Below are 17456 nucleotides of genomic sequence, written 5' to 3'. Positions count from 1 at the left end.
ACAGCTAAGAGAATTCAGCACCACCAAACCAGCCCTACAACAAACGCTAAAGGAACTTCTCTAAGTGGGAAACATAAGAGAAGGAAAGGACCTACAGAAACAAAAACAAAACAATTAAGAAAATGGTCATAGGAACATACATATCAATAAATACCTTGAATGTAAATGGACTGAACGCACCAACCAAAAGACACAGACTGGCTGAATGGATACAAAAACAAGACCCATATATATGCTGTCTACAAGAGACCCACTTCAGACCTGGGGACACATACAGACTGAAAGTGAGGGGATGGAAAAAGATATTCCATGCAAATGGAAATCAAAAGAAAGCTGGAGTAGCAATACTCATATCCAATAAAATAGACTTTAAAATAAAACATGTTACAAGAGACAAGAAAGGACACTACATAAAGATCGAGGGATCCATCCAAGAAGAGGAGATAACAATTATAAATATATATGCACCCAATATAGGAGCACCTCAATACATAAAGGCAAATGCTAACAACTATGAAAGAGGAAATGCAAGGCAGAAATAGAGACACAGGTGTAGAGAACAAACACATGGACACCAAGTGGGGAAAGCAGGGAGGGTTGGGGGGGGGGTATGGAAAAAAAAAAAGAAAAAAAAAAAAATGTAAATGCTGGCGCCCTGTGCAGACCCTGAGGCCCAGGCGGCTGTCAGGGTGCGCTCCTGAAGCTTCCTGGAGATGCACCGCCTCAGGCCACTGCCCGCCCGCTGGGTCAGAGTCTGCACTTTAACCAGACCCCAGAGACTGCACGCATACTAAAGTCTCAGAGGCCTGACTCAGAAAAATATAATCATCACAATGATCTGAAAAGCAAAGGTGAGTGAAACGAAACCGTCCTAACCTACAAGTAAAGGAACTGGCCGCAGGAAGGCAGTGCCGCGTGAAGACAGAGGGGCTGCTGAGCCGGGGCCGTGTCTTCGGTGGCTGCTGGTCTGCGTTCTGACAGCAGGCAAGGCTCCGAGTATCCTGCTCTCTCTCATTTGTAAGATGAGGATTAAAAAAAACAAGGCTGCAAAAGATTACCAGGACATTCAGTGGGGTAATAGCTATTCAGTCACCTCATGAAATGTACTGACTAACTGGAAGAAACTGAAGTCCCCACAGGTCGTTCGGGTATCTTCCCAAACGCTGCCAAAGGGTGACCACGCGTGCAGGTGGGCCTGGCGGCCTCAAGTCAGGTGGCTGTCACGTGAGACTGAGAATGGCCCGCTCCTCCTTCTTCACGGTGTTCAGGCCTGGACGAGACATCACACAAGGGCCCCCGTGCAGCGACCCTTCCCGAGAGCTTCCTGGCTGCACGGGGCCTGTGTGCCCCGCCTCACAACGGAGGACGCTGTTCACTGTATCCGTGGGATAAACAAAGCTGCCCTGTCTGCTGACCACACACAGGAACAGAAATATTAAAGTAACAATAGATTTTCTATTATATTCAGAAAGCATAACATTTTTTGGTAAAATTTCTGAAATACTGACAAAAGTGCAAGTGTGTTAGCACTTGAAGTCTCTGAATGTTTCCCCGTGAGCTTAATTCACATGCGTGAAACCTCAATAATTCGCCAGGCACCTTCGCTCACTTGACAACTCACCTGTCTAGTTTACATAATATCACAGTAAGCGTTCTGGCATCAGGACTGCCCTGGTGGCACAGTGGTTAAGAATCTGCCTGCCACTGCAGGGGACACGGGTTCCATCCCTGGTTCGGAGCCACTAAGCCCATGGGCCACAACGACGGAGCCTGAGCGCCACAACTACTGAAGCTCGCGAGCCTAGAGCCCGTGCTCTGCAACAAGAGAAGCCACCGCAACGTGAAGCCTGTGCACCGCAACAAAGAGTAGCCCCATGCGCTGCAACTAGAGAAAGCCCATGCACAGCAACGAAGACACAACACAGCCAATAAATAAATAAATATTTTAAAAAAAGTTTTGGCGTCAAATTTTTAAAGAGCCAAGCCACTGGGATACACTATCTGGCTTATTTTTAAATTCATTTTTATTGGAATATAGTTGCTTCTGGCTTATTTATGAGCATTTAGAAAAGGTATTATGGTAGAAGCTGCATAAATATTCAAAGTTAAGACAGCTCCTGGTACAAATCCTTGTTTTCCTACCACCTACATCTCCCGGGAACATGCTGGATCTAAAGATGCGCACTTGTTGGGACACGGTCACCCCAAATGGGAAAAGGCCCCCGAGGCAGCAGGCCAAGCAGCAGAGCCGCCAGCCCACGCGTCAGCAGCGTCGATGCGCCGCTTGATCCCGGCACCCCAGCCCTCACCCCCAGCGCGTGTCCGCGGCAGGGAAACCATGGCTTCGGCGCGTCTCAAGCTGCCCGCTTTGCCCTCAGTCATCCCACGGCGCATCACCGACACCGTGACAATGCCGCCTGGACCCACAGAGACGACGTCTCAGCTCTGCACCCAGAGCAGACAGCATCGCTGCTCACTCACCTGTTAGTGGTCTTGTCTCTGACAAAACCAGGATGAGACGAGAACCTTTAGAAATGCTTACAGAGTATCACAGGAAGTCTGACAGGCTCAATATGAAACTATTCCATGTGTAACAGAGTCTGAGTCCATTTTTTCTCCTAAAAAATATTCCAATCATACTTTGTTTACAGTTTGTATATATTATTAAATTTGACTGACTAGAATTTTTGATGTGCATATGGAGCTACTAGTTTTTAGTTTCTAACTTTTTAATTTTTATTTTATATAAAAGAGCAGAGAGGTCTCAGGTAAGTTCTGTGACTGATCCAGGCCACCTGCACATGGCGGTGGGGCCGGGGTCGGCCCCATCTCTGCCCTCTGGTTCAGTGGTCTTGTCTAGACATAACTGAGAAGCATTAAAGCCGAAAATAAGAAATGTTTCAAAACAACATAAACTTGCCAAAAGGAATCTAGTTCCAGTTGCACTGTAATTTTCACCTTCAATCCTTATTCATATGTCCTGGGAAAGGATGACAGGAGATTTATTACAAGGTTGTATGTCTCCTTGGAAATAGATCTTAAGCAATTTTAGCCTTGGGCTGCTCTCACAAATGAAGGCAACAAGCTAAATCTTACAATGACTCAACACGTAACAGTCCTAAAATGAAAGCACTAGGACTGCACTAAAAATAACACAATGGAAAGGGGCCTGTTATTTTGTAAGACATACTGTATAAGAAGTATCCAGTATTAAGCCATTTCCTACAATATTAAGGAATTTTTAACTAGGAAAAACTGGGAAAAGAAAACACCCACAATGTTATAATACTGATTTGAGTACTACTGTGTGACCTCTGAAAAATTACTTAACCTGTCTGAGCCTCAGTTTCTACAAAGTGTGGATAACTATGTACTTACTTCATACACTGCTGGACAGATGAAATAAGAAAAAACATAAAATAATAAACGTTAATTTCTATTATTTACTGCTTGATAAATATTTGTGACAAAGATAACTAGAGCAACGAACATTTCAGTGCAGCGACTAACGGACAAAACTATATAAAAAAGGTACGTCCTCTTGAAAATCAACTGACTGCATCTCTGGTGAGTAGTAATGCGGCTGGGGTTACAAAATTACCAGGAAAAAAAGAACCAACTTTAAGACAAGAAGCATTCTGAAGACTGAGAGGTGAACACCTGAGGAAGAAGGGACTAGTTCAACTCTATACTTTTATGCATCTAACAAAGTATCCTCAAAATGGAGCAAAAATCAGTGAAATTATTTACAGGGCATTGAAATTGCTCTGTATGATACCATAATGATGGACACATGTCATAATACATGTATCCAAACCCACAGAACGAACGGCACACCAGTGAACCCCCATGTAAACTGTGGACTCTGGGGGATGATGACACGTTGATGAAGGTTCACTGGCTGTTACAGACGCCGCCTCCGGCAGGGATGCTGACAGCAGGGATGCTGACGGTGGGGGTGGCTGTGCACCCAGGGGTGCAGTTTACAGGAAACCTCTACGCTTTCCCCTCAATGTTACTGTGAACCTAAAACTGCTTTAAATAAATAAAGTCAATAATTTTAAAAAAGAGACAAAACTAGGGGAAAAAATGATACATCCAGCATCCCAGCAGAAGCCTTACATCTCTCAATTTTTGCTAGGTCATAAAAATTAGTCATGTATCAAAGATTTAAACAACATAATTAAAAGGCTGACTTAACAGAAGGGTGTGAAACTCCAAGTCCAACAATTAGAAAATATACAATGTACTCAAGCACAAACAGAACATTGCCAAAAACTGGTGACACACTAGGCCATAAAATAAATACCAACAAAATGCAAAATCAATACCAGCTGGAATAATTAGATATCAATAACAAAAAGATAACTCCTCTGCAAAGGTTTAAAATTTTTAAACTACACTTTGAAACAACTTGGTCAAAGAGGAAATTACACTGGAAATTACCAACATTAGAAACATTCCATATTAAAATCATAGCATGTAGTTAAAGCATTGCATCACACAGTCTAAAATTTACAGCATTAAAATGTAAATGCATGTTAGATAAAACCGAAACTCAATTAGCTAAGTGTCCACCCTAAGAAATAGGGGGAAAAAACACAGAAGGGAGAGAATAACATAAAAACAGAAACTAATAAACTAAAACAAAATAGGTAGGATACACAAAGTTAGCGTTAGCTGTTTGTAAATACTACTGACACTAATAATACTCTTCTGCCAAGATTAAGGGAGAAAAACCACGAGAAGACCGGGCAACGGAAGGGCATAAGCCCCGACGCGGCAGGACGTGCGGCAGGAAAGACCTGTGAACAACTGCCGGCCACTGAGCTGCAAAACCTGCGCTAAATGGAGAAACTTCTCCAGAATTACAAGTTAGCAAAGCTTACTTAAGAAGACAAGGAGGCCAAAGACTCCTGTGACTATTAAGGAAATCAGTCGTTTAGAAAATCTTCCCACAGAGAAAATGATAGACCCTGAATGGTTTTATAGATGAATTCTGACAACGTTTCAAGAAACAGATTATTACAATTTCATAAAAGTGCTTGTAAGGAAAAGAAGGAGCTCTCAGCAACTTGTTTTATGAAATGGGATATACTTAATACCAACACCAGCAAGAGTGAGAAGACCAAGAAGAGCACAAGCGAATCTCTCTCATAAGCACAGATGCAAAAACCCTCCACACTCAAAACACGAGCAAACTGAAGCCAGCACTGTGTTACGATGACAGTACGTCGGGACCAACGTCGCTGAATCCTGGCACGTCAAGGGGCCCTCACATTGACGTCAACATTCACGACATCACGAGGTAAACAGAAAACCATCCGATTACCTCAAAAGACGCAGAAAAAGTCTGACAAAATGCAATAACTGTTAATGATCTGAAAGAAAAACACCACACACACACACACACAAAACCCTTAGTAAGCGGTAAACGGGAAGGAACTGTCTTTTCCTGATATCTCCACCAAACCTACAACAACACATATCTTTCTTTATGGTACAACATTAGAAACATTTCCTCTGAAGCTCAGGATAAAGGCACCTGACGCCCACATTACAGCTCCTATTCCACGTCAGCCGTGAGCCGGAGGAGGGTCCAGCAACGCGAGGGACAAGATAAAAACATAAAAGACCTGTGAATGGGGAAGGAAAAGTATAGCTTATTATTTGCACCAGCAGTAACTGGCTAAAAAACTTCAAAAATTCCACAGACAAGTTATTAGAATAAGAAAGTTTAGCAAGGTTGCTGAAAATAACATGCAAAAAAGGATAAATCTGCATATTTAAACACCAGCAACAAACAAGTAGAAAACAATTTTTTAAAGTGTATGTTAATAAACCTATCAAAAAGGTAGGGCATCCAGGACTAAATCTAATAAAAGTTAAGGCTCTCTGGAAGGACGTTTTTTACAGACCTAAGGGGGTGAGAGCTGTGTCCCACTCATGGGCTGGAAGGTTCAATATTCAGGTCTCAGGCCCCTGTGAACTGACCTACAGATTTAGTGTAATCCCAGTCAAACTCTCACCGTAGCTTTTCCAAGAAAATGGGTACGTTGACTCTAAAATGTATAGGAGAGAAGGAAAAGGCCCAAGAGCCGACAAGAAATTTTTGAAAAACAAATTAAAAAAGACGTGCCCTACTGGATGTCAAGACTTACTACAAAGTAGTGACGGTGACAGCAGAGCCCTGGTGTCAGGACAGACAGAACAACGGAGTAAGAGGGACCCCCGAGCAGACGGCTGCACACACGCGGGTGCCGGACACCCACCCCCCCGGGCACTGGATGGAACACACGGTGCTCAGGCGGCTGGTTACCCTCCCAGCAGGAGAGGAACCTGCACTCCTCCTTCACACCAAACAGAGAAGGGCGGGACACTAAAACTTTTAGAAAAAAACAGAACAATCTCTTTATGACTTCTAGACAAAGTTTTTTTTAAAAATAGGGTATTAAAAGCATTAACTAGGAAGAAAAGACTGGATTCAACAAAACTAAAATGAAGAAATTAACTCCAGGACGCCATAAAGCAAGGGAATATACAAGCCGTAAACTGAGAGAAGACACATGGCTGACAAAAGACTATCACTCCCACAGGTCGAGAAATCTGAGAAATCCATAGAAAAAGGCAAACGCCACACAGGAACATGAGCAGGAGGGAAGCCGACTTGTGACAGAACACAGATACGAACAATGAGAACATAAAGAGACTCCGCCCAGAAGCACGTGCGGGAGGCTGCTGGTAACTAAGGTCCTCACAGCGACCCGTTTCACAGCCACAGAACGGGCAAGGTTAACGCTTCTGACAGCATCACATGTCCACGAGCACCAGGTGCGAGGGGGGCCACTGCCCAGGCGGGTCAGCAAGTGCGCACGTCCTGACAGCTGCCTGAGAGGGAAAGGGGCAGAGGTGGACAGACACCGTGCGGTCAGGAAAGAAGACAGAGAAACGGAACTCACAGATTCACAGACCAGACTGCTGGCTGCCAGGGGCGGGGCGAAAATGTACCTACGTCCGGTCACGGTACGAAAACGTCTGGGGATGTCGTGCACAGCGCAGCGATCACAGCTAATAATGCTGTAGGTATGTTTGAAAGTTGCTAAGAGCATATCTTAGAAGTTCTCATCACAAGAGAAAAATGATTTGAAGTGGTGGATGTTCACTAAAATCACTGTGATTTCACAATACACACGTAGCAAATTGTCACACACCTGAAACTAATGAAACAATGTTGCATGTCCGACACACCTCAATTAAAAACAACAAAACCCAGCACTATCTCACACCTGAAGACACACACGCCTTACAAACCCTGCGATTCCGATCACACACATGAACACGAGGAGGAAGGCACAAGATGGTCACAGCAAACACAGACGAACCGGTAAAACCTGGAGGAGCCCATTTCGAGGACACAAGAGTAAGCACACAAGTCACAGGTGACGTTGCGAGGAGAGGAAACACTGCCGCTCCACATGGGCTGTGGACACCGCCATGGGAGTTAGAACAGTTCAATACCGTATTTTTTAAAAACTCAGACACAAAACTAAACACTATGTCGCTGAGGAATAAATAACTTATGTGTAAAAACTATTTTTAAGCAAAAAGCTAATAAGAATTCAGGAATGCCCTTACCTCCAGAGAGGAGCCCTTGGTAACACTTCACTTCTTAAGCTGGGTGGTGGTTTGCTAACTGTTCACTCTAGAGTATTATTTTGCAACACTAAATATCAAACACACGTGTGCTGCTCTCAGAGGCCTCTGCTCTGCCATCGTTGCTGAGAAGAACCCACGGAACTGGAGCCAGCTGAAGCTCATTCCCCTCCAGGTAGTGCCACGCGTGTCGGGGGTGACACGGCGCAGACACGCCTTCCTCTACGCGGTGCCCTTCCGCACCACAGGACAGGAGGCAGCTTCTCTTCCTGGCCTAGAACCACATTCCTGCGTCACTCCTAAGGGGAGGAGTCTCCCACTTTCCGTGCCCTCCGGTCACCGCGGTCACGGCCACCCCGCAGGAGCTAAAGAGTTCCCAGGCCTGCAAGGCACCAGGCTCGCAGCCCCGCTCCACGGGGCGCTGAGGGCAGGGGGGGCGAGGCAGGAGGAGAGCAGGCTGCAGACCGAGGGCTGTGGACAAAGGGGACAGGACGGGACGGGGCAGGCCCTGCTGGAGGGAGACGGGGCGTCTCAGCCCCTCGGAACCGCCTGCGGGGAGGCGTGAGGGAAGCGTCTCTGTTACTCATCACGCCCCTTCCAGCCGCAGAGCAGTTCATTGCTGCGTGACGGCCCGGCTGCGGCCACGACAGGGCTGCTCCGTCCCGAGCAGCGCTGAACCTCCGGCTGCACAGTTCAGGATCGGGCCTCGAGAGACTGGGATGAACACTGCTGCTCGTAATACCCTCAACCTCTGGGGGCATCAAAATAACCGCAGGCTGCTCTGCCCGTGCATGTAAGCGGGCAACTAAGACGTCAAAAAAGAGACGCCGCAGACCCACCTCCCACGCTAGGAATCGGTGCCCTGGGTCGGCACGAGGAGGTCTGGGTTTGCCCACAACCCACCGGAGAGAATGACGGGCCGGCGGGGACCTGCAGGCAGCGCCGCGGGGGACAGAGCCCTCCGCAGGAGGCCCCTCTCATCCTGCCACGTCAGCAAAACTGTATTCTAACTAACCCACAGCCCCACCGCACCTTCCACATCTTTTGATCGCACGAAGCCTCACCTAACCTGTCGGTTCTTTCCTTAGATTAAAGAAGTAGACACGGGTACGTCATCAGCAGATGACCTGCTCTCTTCCCCACATCACTGCCCCTTCAGCCATCTCGCGAGCACGTGTGTGAACAGGACAGCTTCTAAGGCAGACGGCGCGGAGCCCACACGCCTGCACGCGGTGGGGGACGCGAGGACTCTGAGCCCCGTCTCAACGCCTCCCTGAGATCACTCCCCCTCTTCCCTTGAACACCTTCACGGTCGAGCAGCATCTTGGGGGCTGGCTCGGGGCCACGAGCCCCCCTCTTCCCAGGCTGCCGGCCCCCCGAGTGGAGCCGCCTCGCCGCTCCTACCAGCACCTGTCCCTCGAGGGTCGGCTTTCTGCGCAGCGAGCCCCCGAACCTACGGGTGGCAACAACAGCAGCTGCAAGGTGGAAGCAACCCAAGTGTCCCGCAACAGATGCAGGGCTAAACAAAACGTGGTCTAGCCACACAAAGAAAACTACTCAGCCTTAAAAAGGGAAGAAATTCTGACCGGCCACACCTCGGATGGACCTCAAAAACATTATGCTAAATGAGCCAGTCACAAAAGGACAAATACCGTATAATTCCACGTCTAGCGGGGTCCCTAGAATAGTCACGTTCACAGAGACAGAGCAGAGTGGGGGCTGCCGGGCTGGGGGAGGGGAGTGAGCCACCGTGTCTAATGGGGACAGTGTGGGCTTTGCAGGGCGTTTTGGGGGTGGGGGGGCACAGCAGCGAGAATGCACTTAGCACCCCCAAACAGTCACTGGACACGGTCAGGCGGGCGTGTTGTACGCTGTGTGCACGTTACCATGACTGAAAAGGAGCTGCGGACTGAGACGTTTACGGGAGGACAACGCCCACGCTTCCAGAGTGGGGCCGCTCACAGGTACGGGGGCTCGCCTGAGCGCCTGGAGGGGTTAGGCTGAAGGCCAGAGCCAACAGACGGCACCCCAGCTCCTCAGATACCACAGGTCCTGCCACGCAGGGACACCCCCGCCCCATCCCGACCGCTGACTCACGTCAAGTTCATCACGTCCAAAACCTGGATGTTTTCACGAGCTGCTACCAAGTCTGTATCTATGCTGTACTTGTGCTATTGATTTTAAGATGAATTCACAACAAATTCCACTTCAGCGCCGGTGCTGCGGCTTGTCAAGACGGTGTGACCCTCGAGTGAGCGCCTCTGGTATGTGTTTCCTGACAGCTGTGCAGCACCTGCAGTCTGAGAGGCCTCCTTCTAATTCTGCAACCACGAGGAACCCACTGGCTCTGGGATGCTCAGGTTGACAAAATGCTTTCAGGTGTTCACACGTCACCGCTACATCACCCCACGCTGAGCGCACGCTGGAACACGCCACGTGACGGGGAAAAGCCCCCTCCCGATGCGCAGCAGGACAGGAAGCGAAGCAGAAAGATGCGCCCTGCTGGTCCTCTTCTGGGCTTGAATGTTATTTATTTACAGAGACTTAGAGTTGAGGGAATTAACTCCTGCCCTTAGGCGAGAACTGCCCTTAAAATGAAAACATCCAGCCACGTGGTGTTTGATCAACAAGAAAAGGCAAGCCCTCTGCGAAACTCAAAGCACGCAGGTCCGTGCCTCTGGCGCCCTCCCGTCTCCACGGAATCACAAACTGGGCTTCATGGTTGCAGGCTGTCTGCAATCCCTTCGGCCCACTGCACACACCTCTGAGTCTCAAAGGGGAATGACCTCAAAGCAGCTTGCTGCTTTCTTCCCATAGTGTCTCATCTGAAGTGGAGTTTTGGACTTCATATTGTCTTCTTGAAACGATCTTGTTCAAAAATGGTTCCTCTGACGGAAGAGTTTAGTCATAAAACAGGAATTGCCTCTTTGAGGGGACATTACACCATCCTCCAAGCAGTGGTTCTAGCCCTTCTTTGCTTCTCTAATTGTTCTGGAAGTAGACGACAGTATTTTTTAAACTGGCCTTAGTATTTGTGGTGAATTTCAGCCCAAGCGTTCAGTGCTCCTCGGGAAGGCTGGCGCCTCCTCGGCAGCGGCCCTCCCACGTGTCCTGCTCACAGCTGCGTCCAGGCCTCTGAAAACCCACAGCTCCTCGGACAGAGCCTCTCGCGGTGCCGCTGGGCTCTTCAGGCACCTCCCGCTTGGCTCTCACAGGTCATTTCTAGTCTCCCCACACCGCACCTGCCACCTCCTCGCCAACCATCCCCACACACCTGCCGCGTCCGCTTGACTCTGGGCTTCAGATCCCACCACGCGGGGCCTCGCGCGCAGCAATGATGTCCAGCGATACATTCAAAAGAAGACCCGTCCTCCCTCCTCAGATGGGGCCCTCCTCCCGGGCTCCCTGCTCTTGGACTCTCCCTGCCATCTAACCAGCCTCAGGCCCTTCCCGCGAAGCCTCCAACAGCTCCTGCCTCCTGCTCCTCTCTTGGCCCCGCTGCCAGCGCCCTGACCTGGCCCTCGTCACCACTGACCACAGACAAAGGATGGACACGTGCACACGTGCAAAGCTGGAATCCAGGGGCGCTGCGGGCCGGAGACTGGTGAGGAGAGGGACTGGGGCAGAGTCACAGGGACCGGCGGCCAGAGGAGCGGACTCGGCCCCGAGAGGAAGCCCAGATACAGACCTCTTGTGACCCAGGCGGGCGAGTGCAGGGGCCGGGACCAACGGGGGTGTGTGGACAAGAGGGCGCAGAGTCAGGCAGGGAGCCAGGTCTAGACACAAGGACATTCCCTCGGCGTTCCTCCCTGTGTGTCCCTCCTCCCTCCTGCTGCTCTGAGCCCCACGGGCTGTCCTCGGGCTGCAGTCCCCTGGTCTTCAGCTCTGCCCTGGCCCCCGAGCCGCGATGCTGTGAGCGCTGGGATGTTGTCTCACTTGCTCTTGGCTGTTTCTTGGATGCTGACAACCGAGCCTGGTACATGATAAATACTTCCTGATGGGAGGACCTACACGTGTCCTTCGTGTTTCCTCAATAAATATTCCGTAATGAGACGGATGAGGTGCTACGACCTGCAAGCTGCCCCCGACATAGTTTTTCACGACCCTGTTCCTCCAGCACCTCCTGGCTGAAGCCCACCCCAAGGCCCCAGCAGGGCAGCTGGCCCCCCTGCCGGCACCGGGCCCCGAGGACGGGCGTGGGGCAGTTACAGAAGGAGGGGCCGAGTCAGGTCTTCCTCCTGCTTCCCAGACCCCAACGTGTGGAGCCAGGGTGGGCTCTGCTGTTACTCGTGGGTCACGTGCGTCTGAGTTACTGGCTAAGCTCACACAATCCCCAGAGCAATTCTTTTCAGGCTGATGGACAGGCAGCTGACCGGATCAGACACTGCAATTCTGTCCTCTTAACAACAGGAGTGGATCATGATGGAGACTAGCTCAGATTAGTTTTCCAGAAACTCCTCCATTATCCCACGGTTGACAATAACAGATAAAATCAAGGCCAAAACACAGAAGTGGCCAATTCACACTATGCATCCAGAGACATAACTGGAAAGAGTCACACATAAAGGTGATTGTGGCCCTTCTTTTTCTGATTCCATTCAGTCCTTCAATTTCTTTTAATTTGTGTGTGCTCATGTGTGTGCGTGCGTGTGTGCATGTGTGTGCTCATGCGTGTGTGTGAGCGTCTGTGCGTGCGTGTGTGTGTGCATGTGTGCGCGTGCGTGTCTGTGTGTGTGAGGCACAATTCTAAGTGCTGAGGATTCAAAGAAGAACATAGCTGTACACGGGCACTCGGGTGCACAGTCTAAGGAGGGGAAACACCACCTAATGTAACAGCATGTTCTCAAAACTCTGAGAGAAGGAAAAATATAATTTCCAAGGGACACGCGGACAGTAGACATACAACGCTGAGAGTTAGCTTACAGATAACTTACTGGAAAACATCACACTAATCCTACTTTTCCAAACTTCAATATCTTTACAATTACAAGGCACTATTTAAACCTAAACCTCGAAATTAAGGCATTTTCAGACGTGGCATCACACAGATGCTAACTAAACATACTGGGAAAATACAGCATCACAGCTTCCAAAACAGCGCACAAGTTCAGCCCGGGAGAACAGACACTCAGAAGCACACAGGGTGGGGGGAGGAGCAGAGGCCACTTGAGGTGAGACTGGCTCGGGGCCTGTTCCACGGGACGGCGCGTTTCCTCCTCTGGAAACAGGACACAGAGCCCTCCCCAGGGGACGGCTGTGAGGACCAGACGCGGCATCCCTCGGCACACAAGAAAGGACGACACGTGACCACAGCGACAGCTGAAGAAAGGGAATCGGGACACTAATGGTAGACACAGTCCAGCTCTGAGAAAGTCTGGAACAGGCAGCAAGAGTTGTGTGCTCCCCAGCGGGTCGCAGCACGAAGTCAGCGCCCCTACCTGTCCTGTCTGACAGTGCCGGGCAAACTGGTGAACGACTCGGTAATCGTTTGCAAAGTACTCCATCAGGATGGAAGGAACCTCGGCAAAGTCAGTGGGGCACCTGGTCCCTAAAAGGGGGAAAAAGAAAAAAGCTGGCATGAACCACATCAAGATATTTACCTTACTGTAAAAGTACTCTTAAAATTTTTTATTTATACATCTGATAAATTATGATAATCTTTAATTCATTAAATCAGTATTTTACTTCTATAAATTACACATATTTGCAGAAAAGTTTGTAATCATCTCATGTATTTTCCCATATATCAGAAGTAAGACACAATATTTGCACAGCTGGATAGAACACCTTGTAAAGCAATGGCTCACACCCTCTACAAACAAAATTGTCTTCAGCTCTGATGGCCTATACTCGAAACAAATTATAACATTCTTACAATGAACACATTTGATTTTTTTTAAGAACTTTTATTGAGATAGTTAACATACAATGAACTGCATGTATTTAGAGTGTACTACTTGGTGTCCCAATCTCCCAGTTCATTCCCCCCAACCCTCCCCGCTTTCCCCACTTGGTGTCCATGTTTATTCTCTACATCTGTGTCTATTTCTGCCTTGCAAACTGGTTGATTTGTACCATTTTTCTATAGTCCGCATATATGTGTTAATATACGATATTTGTTTTTCTCTTTCTGACTCACTGCACTCTGTATGACAGTCTCCAAGTCCAGCCATGTCTCTACCAATGTCCCAGTTTCACTGCTTTTCACAGCTGAGTAATCTTCCATTGTACCTATGTACCACATCTTTTTTATCCATTCATCTGTTGATGGACATTTAGGAACACAACATCTGAATTTAATTCACTGAATTCTATCACCAAATGCTGGTATCCTTCATTTGTTCTAAAAGTATTGATACTTTATCTATTGACTGCTTCTGGTAACAAGGTCAATCCTCAATACAGAAAAGCAACATTTCAAACCTACGTTACTTAAAGCAACAAATCCTGAAGAACATTTTGGTGCCACTTTATGATTCTGTGCACCCTGTCTAGTCTTTTCAAATACCTCCTCCTCCCTGAAAATACTCTGTGTAAAGTTAGTTACTAAAGAGTGACAGCCAGGTAGTCTAAGGCTGACCCTGTCTGATCGTGAGCTTAAGACTCAGAGATGAAGAGGAGGGAAGTCTGTGACGTCACCCGATGCGGCCACAGGTCAGCAGGAAACCATAGCTGCGTGGAGGGAAAGCAGAGGAGAAACACAAAGCACCTGGTCACACCTTTTCAACATTTTCTAATTGGTTTTGGATACACAGAGGCAACATTCATTCACTTGTTCACTTGCTAAGTCTCTGCTGGTGCTAAGGAGACATGCTTACTGACAAACACGGCCACAGACTTAAATTCCATATACAATACGACAAAATGGGAAATGGTATGAACTGAAAAGACGGGCAACAGACATTCCTTGGTGAGAACTGTCACCAAGGATGGAAAACCACGTATGAGGATCAGACAGCATCCCAGCTAGAAGCCCAAGATGAGGCCACGCGCTGTAAACGACCACAGATTTTCTACATAAAAGGCTTTTTCCCGCTGGAAATGAAATGCAGGTGTTTAAAGTCCCCGCGTGGCTCACCAGTGACGTGCTGGTAGCGAGTCCGCCCCAGCATGGAGTGCATGGCGTGTCCCATTTCGTGGAAAAGATTCTCCATCATCCCAGGAGTCAGCAACGTCGGCAAATGCTTCGAGGGGTGGGGAAGGCTCAGCATGAGGACGACCACAGGGAGCTGGTAGCCCCCGTCCTCCGTCACCCGGCCTCCGCGGATGGTGAAATGGCAGTCCTTTAAGAAAGCGTGACCAGTGGAGACAGGGTCAGCTACTCGAAGGGTCATTTAAAGTGACAGCAGAATGTGTGAGTACAAATTTTACCTTAATTCCATTCTTCTATTTATGTGGTTATAGACACTTTTATCCCAAGACTTTTTATTTTGCTAAAATATTATTTTTTTAAAAAACACCAATAATACATTGACCTTGTGTTCATGACCTCTTTCACTGGGTGATGCTGTACCGGATGCTGGGTGCTGAGTGATGCTGTACCGGATGCTGGAGAAACATGTGCTGAGTGATGCTGTACCGGATGCTGGAGACGCAGCCCCCACTGAGCGCAGAGCCACACCCTGGAGGTGCTCACGGCAGGCAGGAAGGGGCCGCCGTGGACCCCGGGGAAGGGACACTGATGTTAATGGGCTCCTTCCGTGTCAGCCGACGGCCAGGCAACACCTTCCACACCACTGTCTCCACCACTGAGAAGTGGCGCACTCTCAACGATCCCAAAGCAAGGAGCCTGGAGTGACCGTCTCGGCTCACACACACTTCCTCACTTATCCTTCACACTGAGTCTATGAGGCAGGTTTTTCATTCTTCAGATGAGAAAACAAACTGAGTCTGGGAAATACTAAGTCACGTGTCCAAGGACACCCAGCTAGGGCTGCGGCATCTCAAAGCTGAACCCAGGCTGACAGCTAGGAGCCGGGGCTCAGATCACTCACTTGGACCCTCCAGCCTCTCAAACAAAGAGAAGGAGAGAGGACGCCTAGGCCAATGACCAAGACTCTGGTCCCACCATCCAGAAGGACCAGCCAAATCACCGTCCCTCCCCCAGCCTCACCTCCACCTTGTCAAATGCCAGAGTAGCTGCCCAGATTCAGAAGCTCATGTCTGCTAAAACTGCTTTGGAAATTGTGAATCACCATATAATATAAGGTACCATTATTTCTGTTATAACTTTATTTAACCCAAATTCTTGACAGTTCCAATCAAACTGCCCAAAATTGCTGAAGCTGATCGACCAGGAAACCTGGTTTGCAGCTTGAGGACCTGAACCTCCCTCTTCCACATAAGGAGTGCACTGGTGGTTGATAAGGTCTCCACGGACACACCCTGTGCAGTTTTAAACTAGGTCCATGTCAAGTGTGGCAAGGGCTGAGAGTGGGGCCCCAGTCAGAGCCTGGGCTCAGATCCCAGCACCTCTAACTGCACGGCTCTGGGCAGGCCACCCTCCGCTCGCGCCTCGTACCCTCCTCATGTCAGTGCCTGATTCAGAAGGCTGCGGTGAAGTCTCAAGGACGTGACGTGAAAGGGGTTCCCGCGCTGGCGGGCTCATAGGAGGGCTGGTAAGACGTCAACTGTCACTGTTGCCATCACTGTTACCGCGACCCGGATAAAGATGACAGAGACAGGTCATGTAACTACCTTCATAATTTTATCTTTAAATTCTACCCTAATTTCAAATTTATATTCTTAGTCACTGTCAGTAATGCCTTTTAAATGCCAGGAACTACAAAAATGAGAAAGTTCATATTAATACAAATTAACCACTGATCATTCTAGAGACCAGTTTGTAAATAAAGCATCACCTGGTGTGGTTTGTCTGCTCGCTGAAAAAAATCACAGTAAATGTACCCCAGGAGTCCTTCAGATTCATGAACCACGGCCTAGAAAAGAGAAATTTAACTTAGTGGAGAACGAGGCCACCATAAACTCTGAAAGTAGACACACATTCCTAACAAGAACCTGTGTACAAAACACCCACAGCCACAAATACAGACATCTTTGCAGAACTTGGGGCCTCTGCCGTAAAGAACCACAACTTTATGCTTTAGGACTGGCAGCAAGCATATATTCATTAATCCAACACGCGTCTATGAAGCATCTACTTGGTGTCGGGAACTGCTCAAGGCATTTGGGAAACGGCCGTGAACGAAGCCCCGAAGGGCTCCCTCCTGAACTGCAGACCTCTCTCCTGCCGCTCTTCTGGTACCAGCTGCTCTTCTTACGGTGTCTCTGCCCGTTACCCACAGCTGTCATTCTGTGAGGCACACGACAGGATGAAGCGCAGCGACGACCCCACTCCCAGCTGACCTCCCACACTTCCCAACTCTCCCACCACCCGCTCTGTGACCACGAAACGTGGCCAGGAGACCACGAGCCAGTTCACGTTTCTTGAAATACAGTGAAAAGAGTGCAGCGCGCTAAGCGCGTGAGCCGAGAGCAAAACAAGCAGCCAGCAGCCTGGGGTCCAAAACCCTCACGCCCTCCCCAGTGCAAACCACACTCGCCGCTCACACGGCGTGCGCCTGACAGCGGGGTGGACCCCAGGCTCGGAGTGACTGTCCACGGAGGCCCACCGGAACACACGCTGCAGAGCAGCACCCGAGGCAGCCGGGAGCCCCGCGAGCGGGGAGGGGAGGGGAAGGGAGGGAGGAGACTTAGGGAACCTGGAACTCACCAGACGTGACACCGGCACAGCGGGAACAAGAAGGTGACGACAAATGGTCCTCTAACTAGAGTTTGTCAAC

General features: G+C 49.0%; 1 protein-coding gene across 2 annotated transcripts in view; it reads right to left on the bottom strand.

Moving 5' to 3' along the window:
- MIPEP (mitochondrial intermediate peptidase) overlaps nucleotides 1–17456 on the bottom strand; it is a 152740-nt gene that overhangs the window by 93710 nt on the left and 41574 nt on the right. For both annotated transcript variants that reach the window (XM_057707017.1, XM_057707018.1), the window contains 3 exons: nucleotides 16515–16592; nucleotides 14732–14936; nucleotides 13092–13201 (listed from right to left, as the gene is read on the bottom strand). In XM_057707017.1, the coding sequence (XP_057563000.1) occupies nucleotides 13092–13201; nucleotides 14732–14936; nucleotides 16515–16592 (393 nt within the window). The remainder of the gene's footprint in view (nucleotides 1–13091; nucleotides 13202–14731; nucleotides 14937–16514; nucleotides 16593–17456) is intronic.

The sequence above is a fragment of the Hippopotamus amphibius genome, chromosome 14 (genome assembly GCF_030028045.1).
Source record: "Hippopotamus amphibius kiboko isolate mHipAmp2 chromosome 14, mHipAmp2.hap2, whole genome shotgun sequence".
In the NCBI taxonomy this organism is placed as follows: Eukaryota; Metazoa; Chordata; class Mammalia; order Artiodactyla; family Hippopotamidae; genus Hippopotamus; species Hippopotamus amphibius.
This window is presented reverse-complemented; position numbering and strand designations above follow the sequence as displayed.